The 8,598-nt window shown below is 22.7% G+C and overlaps 1 protein-coding gene across 1 annotated transcript; it reads right to left on the bottom strand.

Annotated features, from left to right (window-relative positions):
* Positions 1–599: 599 nt before the first annotated feature.
* On the bottom strand, positions 600–8,466 carry LOC126908802 (E3 ubiquitin-protein ligase TRIM38-like). Its single transcript, XM_050691098.1, has 12 exons — positions 8,448–8,466; positions 7,727–7,765; positions 7,388–7,576; positions 7,093–7,125; positions 6,806–6,985; positions 6,537–6,569; positions 5,592–5,618; positions 4,392–4,421; positions 3,997–4,050; positions 3,841–3,870; positions 3,716–3,745; positions 600–819 (listed from the first exon to the last, which is right to left on the bottom strand). Exons 1-12 carry the CDS (start codon positions 8,464–8,466, stop codon positions 740–742), a joined length of 744 nt encoding a protein of 247 aa, XP_050547055.1. The 3' UTR covers positions 600–739.
* Positions 8,467–8,598: the final 132 nt, after the last annotated feature.

An 8,598-nucleotide genomic window follows, 5' to 3' on the forward strand; every position in this document is an offset into this window, starting at 1 on the left:
AATGGTCCCTAAAAATTTGATCAAAAATTCAATCCCAAAGAAATTTGTTCTGACACCTTAAAAATCTACAAAGGTGATCCATATTTTATAAATAATATCATTACGTGTGATGAAAAGTGGATTTTTACATATGATCCTGAATCTAAAAGGCAAGCCATGCATTGGAAGACACCAACTTCCTCAATAATGAAGAAAGCACGAATTAGTAGTCAAAATTCAAAGCTATGCTCATTGTTTTCTTTTACATTAAGGGAATAATTTTTGTTGAATGGGTTCCTAGTGAGCAAACTGTCAACCAATATTATTATAAAGAGGTATTAATTAAATTAAGAGAACGTGTTAGAAAAAAGCGACCAGATCTGTGAAAGAATGGCTGGGTTCTTCACCAAGACAATGTTCCAGCTCACAGTGCATTTTCAATTCAACGTTTTTAAACTGAAAAACAATTTCTATACTTCAACATCCCCCGTACTCGCCAGACCTTCCTCCTTGTGACTTCTTCTTATTCCCAAAAATTAAAAGTTTATTAAAAGGAACACATTTTCAAACGGTTGATGACGTAAAAATAAAAACGGCAGAACTTCTAAAAGGGCTAAGTGAAAGCGACTGGCAACATTGTTTTCAAGAATGGCAGCGACGTATGCAACAGTGTGTTGATGCTGAGGGAAGGTACTTTGAAGGTGACAATCATTAAATTGTAAAATTTTTAAAATAAATAACTTTTATTAAAAAAGTCTCGTTATTTTATTGTCACACCTCGTATAAGACGATTGATGTTTTCTTCTTGTATAATAGCTCTTTTGAAATACACTTCAACAACTAAAAAATTGTATATATAAATAAAAATTTATAATACTATAATTATTTAATATTTATAAGCACTCTCTAAGGAGAAATTAATTTTCTTCCCAATATACAATGTCATTTTGAAAGAATCCCCCTCGGCTTTCTTATAATATTCCCACATCTAATTTTTTAAGTACAGTAATCAGACTATCTTTCTTAAGTTAATGCAATACGATTTGGTAGCTCAAATAAGATTAATCTTTGGTGTTGAAAAACAGCCAGAAATCAAAAGAAAGATGCTAAAAAAAACAAACTCAATGGATAGTCAAGTACATTTAAAACGCTCCGATTATTTACACGATCAAGAATTATTAAATTTTTCTGATGCTTTTGTACAGCCGATTTTCTTGTATTTTCGCTCTCCAAATTTTTCAAAATCATTTTTTAAATAACATTGATGAGTGAAAAAAACAGCCCTGCGTGTTCTACAGTTTTTAAATTATACGTAACTCTTTTTCAGGTATCTTTACGGGTTTTTAAGAAGTGCACGATGAAAATTAGATCTATGTAAATTGCTAAAAGAATGATTTTCACAGTCTATATTTCCCCTTTTCATAATACTAAAATATATTTTTGAATAATATTTGTATCCCATATAACGTGTGTATAAAATTTACATTTTGAAAGAAAAAATGTGTATTAATTATGTAAATATAACCTCAAAGAAAAATTTTCTCACACTTAAATATATTTTTATAAATTAAATTAATTATAAAAGGTTGTCCAAATCAATTTAGATTCGATTTATTTATAAGTTAAAATATAATTATTAAATTTATTTTACTGGTTGTTAAAAAAACAAACTAAGGTCAATCCATGGTTATTCATCCAGAAGTGATTGCATGACCAACTCATTTTTTCTTAAATTTTTAGAGTTTAATCTTTATCCTATATTAAGATTAAAGAAAAAATTTTTTTATGACCCTATTTTTATGGATATTTCAATTAAAAAAAAGTTTTAAAAAGCCAGAACGTTAAAAAAATATACAAATTATTCAATATTAATTTAATTGAATTAAAATTTTAGACTTAAAATTATTATAACTTAAAGTGTACATAAAATAAAAAAGAATTATTTGAAATTCTAAACTTTAATGACTTTCTAAAAATAGAGCTTTTTTTGTAAAAATTAGTGTTTTATGAGCTCACTTAAATCATTAAGAAGTTATTATTTTATAGTGATTTTCATGTGGTATTGTATAATGTATAATCTATGTTTCAATTAAATTTCAAATATTTAAAACAATTTTCTTGGGATTTAGAGGCCTGCAAAAAACAGAAATTTCATAAAAATTCACGTATTCTAGCTGCATTATTTCTATTGAAGGACCTAATTTCAAAAAAAAAAAAAGTTTTAACTTTTTAGTTATCTATTTAATTCACCATAAAAATTTGAAGTTTGAGAAAAAAGTGTAACATGTAAAATTTAGCATTAGAAAATCAGTAAAAGGTCACTTGAAATCAAATAATTTAATGATAGTTTTTTGTTGTTTTCAAATCACATTTTTGTAAATGTTCTTTATATTATTATATATGTAATATATTATGATTTAATATAATCATTATACATGTTATAATTATTCAATTCATTATTTAAGATGCGAAATGAAAAATTAATGGATTAAATTATTATGATAATGTTGTAAAATATTTTAATAAATAATAATGGTTTTATTCTAGTAGTTAGAATATTGTGTCTTTATAAATATCAGTTAATGATATCTTAAGGCTCCTTTTGGTATTGTTATTAATTGGTACAGATCTGAGTTTTTCCCTATTCCCGAGAGTAGTTTTACACAATTTAAACTTCATATTAGGATTCTTCGTTTTTTTGTACTTTTGAGGTGAGTGCATAAATGTTTTTTATCCCTTTAATATTTTCTTTGAAAATATGGAAACATAAATTGGAGTAAATGTTCGGTTAAAACCAACTCGTTGCAGGCTACATTTTGGACTGGAAGCAATGTCACTAAAATAATTAATTTTTTTTACAAACGGAACTGTTAATTAGATGTCTTGTAATAAGGTAATTTCGAATTGAATAAAGAAAATAATTCAAGTTTAGAATTTCGTATACATTTTTAAGTTATAATAAGATCAATTCTAAAACTTTAATTCGATTAAATCAATAATCTGTGTGTTTTTTAACGTACTAGCTATTTTTAACAATTTTTACATTGAAATAGCCATAAAAAAAATAATAAAAGATGGCTTTAATATACCATAAAGATTAAACCCTGAAAATTTATGAAAAAAATGAGTTTGTCGTGCAACCACTTCTGGATGATTTGGCATGGATTGGCATACTAGTGAATGTATTTGTATATCATACATATATAATCTTTGTTGTGCTTTATCGTGGATATTATAGATTCTAATAATATAAGAAATTTTTTAAAAACATCAATTCATAAAAATATTGATAATTATATACTTTTAATTATATTCTTTATTCTAATCAAAATAATGTTCTTATTAATTTTATTTTAATAACTACTTATACAAATAAATCTTTATAAATTAATAAAAAAAGTTAGAAATTATCATTTATACTGCAATAGTACGTATCTCAATATTTGACAAAATGAGTTTTTTTATTAATAATAAAAAAAGAGTTTTTTGAATTATTTTCTACATTTTTTTTTTTTTTGAGTTCTAAAGATAATTATGAAATAAAATTCAGCTTTATTATTTAAACGTGTATAATTTAAATTTGTTTTTCATCATCCTGAAAACCTAGAAAAACTTAGGTACGCAATATAAACGACGAAATCTTAAACACTATTTATATTTAAACACTTAAACACTATATATTTTGCCTAACATGACAAAATAAGTTAATACTAAATAATATATTGTTAATTATTACATGTATTCATTTCTGTAAAATAACCCTCTTCTGTAAAATAAAATATTTAACTCGTTAAAATAACCCAAAATTGAAAAATTTATTTATTTCATAATAAAAAATAATTTGTTTTATAAATATACTACCTTCTTTAAAAAAAAAAAATAACAAACTTTCTAAAAGAAAAATATAACAACTTTATATTATTATACTGTATAAATTGTAATCTTATTCAAATTCAAATATAAGTTAAAGTTGAATAAAATAAACCCGATTATGTGTATTTATTAAAAAAGTCTTACGATAGTCCTTTTCTTTAAAAGTATTTTCAAATATAGATATTGATTCATCTATATCTGAAACGAAATAATGTGATTTTGATTTGAGAAAATATATATTTTTTTTATAATTAAAAACATTTTAACAGTTTGTGAAACTATTTCATTTCATAAAGGGAAACAATGTTTTACACAACGACGAGGAAACAAAACTCAGTGACAAGCATTATACAATTTTCTCTCGTAGCTCATGATAAAAGGTTTTCAAGGAATTATGATTTGCTTTAAACTTAAGGTTTGATATGAGAATTTTTTTTGTATATTTTAAGTATTGCAAAATGTTTTATTATATTAAATAAAAAGTAGAATCATGAAATATTCTAAACATTTAAATTAACAAAAAAAAAAGATCACATTACCAGTATTAATTATCCTTTGAAGTAATATATCTGAAAGGTGATAGTTTCATATTGATAAACAAAACTTTAATTTTTTAATTTTTTAATAAAATATGTATTTAACTATAAAATAGTAACCTTATGTAGTGTAATTTATTTATTAAATTTGTGACGGACCCTCAAGTTCATAGACCTTTGAGTGTTCGTTCCTGCTCTTAACCCAGGCCTGACCAAAAATCAAACAGATCAAGCTAATTATTTAAATCTTTTGTGAAGATCAATAAATCTTTTTATTTATATCCAATATATTTTACAACCAAATTTCAATGAGGTATACAGTTTTTTAGAATTTAATTATAAATAAAATAAAATTCTAATTTTCAAAAAATTTAAATACAGTGTTTGAATTCAATTAAGATTTATATGACACATTGAGTTAAATAAAATGATTTTTAAGAAAAAAAAGTTTTTTTTTACTGTAAAGCGTGTAAATTAGTGCCGCCTTTTAATTGTTGACTTATTTAGTGTTCTTTATTGACAATATTACCGCCATTTTATCGTTAAAAAATTATTTTTTCATAAATATGTATGAATTAAAATTTTATTTATATTTATAAACTTAAAGTAAATATTAAGTTTATTGTATACAAAATTATTCCTAAGGGTAGATTTTAGGGATAATTTTTGAAATTCAAATGTTCCTCCGATAATTTTTCTAGAAGCTATTTGTCATAAAGCCAAAAATTGCAAAGTTTCTTAAAAATTCGTTACTTTTTCATTTTACTATAACTCTTCTAAAAATACATTGACATAGACTAGAGACAAGAAGCTTTATTTTGGTATGATTTTTACTAAAATGCAATGGAAACTCTAAGTACAGAAAGGAGTTGAAAGAAACCACTAAGGCATGTGAAACATTTTTTCAACTCAATTTTTCAAAATGTTCCGGAACGTCTGCTCTATTCTAAATCAAATTAAACCCATTGAAGTGTATTATAGTTATAAAAAAAAGAAATCATCCTATGATTTAATGATATTAAAGCTAAAAAATGTCATTAATTTAAATATGGAGATCTTTTATTTTTTGATATCATATGAAGTTACTATTCTATATTATAAAACTTTAACTCTTTATAGACATATAAATGTTCTTTTTCATTACATTTAATATCAGTTACAAATAAATATGATAAATTATATATTATGTATTAAAAAACTTACTATTACAATTCATTTTATTTTTCACTTCTAAAATTAAAAAATAAGTCATAAAAGGAAAAAATCAAAAAAATATTTTAGTTTATTTAATAAGAAATATGTAACTAATTAACATATGATGATCTTATTTCTACGGCGTTATTTAAAAGAAAACTACTTCTTATTTTTTAGTTAAATATTGATATTTTCTGAAAAATGAACACATTAAAATTTTATTTATATTTATAAACCTAGAATAAATATAAAGTTTATTACAATAAAAATGATTTCTAAGGGTAGATTTTTAGATTTTATAAATTTTTTACTTTGGAAAAAATAAAATAAAATGTTGATTAGTCGATAACCAATTTAGTATTAATGCATTTTGAGTTATTATAAATTTTAGTTATACACGAGATAGATGAGTATATAAAATTACATTTACTTAAAAAGTAATGTTATAAAACTGGTTTTTGACCAGTGAACATATTTATGACTATTCTTTTTTTAATAGAAAAAAAAACAATAAGATGTTCTCATAAATTTTCAAAATTACATAAAAAATCTACCCTTAGATATTTCTTAAAATAAACTTAGTATTTACCATATTTTATAAAATTAATAAAATTTTATTTTGTAAATTTTTATTAAAAAAAACATTTGATGAAAAAATGGGTGGTAGTATTCTTAATAAATCATACTGTATATCTTCATATAATTCAGAATCTATTTTGACTTTTATCAGAAAAATCACAAAAAAATGAATTAAGTTAAAAAAAATTAAGTTCTACCAAAAATCTACCCTTGTTACAAATGATTCTTGTTATTACAATAATAACTAAATATTTTATATTCTTGATTTAAATTTTAATTAGATTTTCTTAATATAAATTATTAATTACCTAGTATGAGAACTCGAACAAAAAAAAACAAATTTAATCATTAAAATAAGTATACTAAATAACTTACCATTAAATATTTTCAAATCGTTAAGAGAAAGTTCTAAAAAAAAATGGCGATAATAATCAGTCAGTCATGTATTGTTAGTTAATGTGAAATATTTACTGCAAAATTGGATAATTTTGATTTAAGGTTAATTATTATCACATATTACGTTTGATAACATTAACAACATTAGTATAGAAAAATTACTGTTCAAAGTTGACCACAAAATTTTGTGGTAAATTAAACATCCACCAGTATTACTATTTTTTAAATAACATTATGTAATAACAAACTTTTGAAATTGTCAACGTCATTTCCACAAAATTTGCAGTATAGTTTTTCATTTTTTTCATTTTTTTTATTTTTTAATTGTATGTCCCGAGCACAGTAAGAACATAATTCATGTCCACAAACATTACTTTTTAATGATACTCTTCTTTTTTTCAAACAAATTTTACATTCACCGTCTTTCACTAAATTAATAGTAATATGTTAATATGGGTGATATATATATATATAATATAATATAGTAATAATGTATATAATATAATAAAATTATTGTCACCATAAGTTCACTCACCATAAGGAAATAAATCGTTTAAATGAAGTTTATCTATTTAATAAATAAAAAATATAAATTCATTAAAGCAATATTTTTTATATAATGTATATTATACATAGTATATATATATACTTAAACAGAAGGAGTCATATTGATATGTGATCTTAATTTTTCCAGAAGAAAAATCGTATTACTTTTTTTCCGATTTTATTTAATTTAATTTTTTTAGTTTCATTATTTGTTCATAAATGTATTTTAACGTAACTTTCTTTTTTAAAATTTGATGAAAATATATAATCATATAAATACAAACTTTGCCTAGTATATCCTTTAACTTCAGCTCTACAAGTTACACAAAGAGGAAAATTGTTTGATTTATTTGTTTTATTTGCTTTATTTATTCTTAATTGAATTGCACATATATCGCAAACTTTGTGACCACATGGTACATTTATGATTGACGTAATTCTATCAAGACAAACACAACATAGATCATCGTCTTCTGTAAATATAATGATGCGCACTTTCTTAGTAAATTTACTAATATTCACATTGTTTGATATTGTTTTAAAATAATAACAATCAATATTTTAAACACCATGATTTAAAAATTAATTTGTTCGGAATGTTTGAATAATAGTTATTAACGTACCATAAGGTAGTAAAACGGTTGTTGCAAATATTTTCAAAGCTTAAACATTTAAAATATATTATACATTATAATTCATATAATAAACACAGAATTAAACTAAATTTCATAGAGGAAGTAACCATAAACAATATATAATGTTTATTTTTACTTAGGATGACTTTGGATTAATGCAAATGAATGTGGTAATTAAAATACATTAAAAAAAAAAAAAAACGTCAGTGTTTTTATATTTTGAGTAGTGTGTTATCTCTAGTGATTAATATAGGGGAGCAGAACCTGTAGTTGGCATAAGTTTTAAATAATATTTTTTAATCAAATATGAGACTTATTGAAGAAACAAAAGACTACTTATCAAAACCTTAAAAAGACTGGCAAAATACCAATGACAGGTGCAGTTACTCAATGCAAATCTGCAATTATGAATTTCTAAATATAATACCCATATATCATATACCTACATTATTATTTATATAAAATACATTATTCCTCATCTCCAAAAAAGTTATATTGAAATATATTATTACTTATGATAGTTTTTCTCATAATTACGAAAAAAGATTATAAATTTTATTATTGAAGTTATTGAAACCATAATAAATAAAACCATAAAGCTATATTGAAGTAGCTGTAATCATCTCTTATAATTTGGGTATAATTTAACCTAAGTTTTTTTTTTATCATCACGAATAAATCTAAAAAATATAAGTACACAGCCTCTAACCTATGTATCTAGTAGTCATTGCATACTATCATTAGGTCGAATCAGTGATTATAAAAAAACCCCATGATCCGTTTTGGTCAAAATAAATTTTTAGTTTCGATGCGAAGCTGAGAAGGTATTATTTTACTATGATGTGTTTTTTTTTTTTTTT

This window comes from Daktulosphaira vitifoliae, unplaced genomic scaffold, assembly GCF_025091365.1.
Source record: "Daktulosphaira vitifoliae isolate Bord-2020 unplaced genomic scaffold, ASM2509136v1 Scaffold_10, whole genome shotgun sequence".
Lineage (NCBI taxonomy): Eukaryota > Metazoa > Arthropoda > Insecta > Hemiptera > Phylloxeridae > Daktulosphaira > Daktulosphaira vitifoliae.

Excerpts from the sequence above, each read along its gene's own strand:
- LOC126908802 (XM_050691098.1), bottom strand. Across the intron at positions 4,051-4,391 it reads TCAAAGGATAATTAATACTG|ATATAGATGAATCAATATCT; the intron begins GTAATGTGATCT and ends ATTTCGTTTCAG. Across the intron at positions 3,871-3,996 it reads TTTTAAAGAAAAGGACTATC|AAAGTTTGTTATTTTTTTTT; the intron begins GTAAGACTTTTT and ends TTTTTCTTTTAG.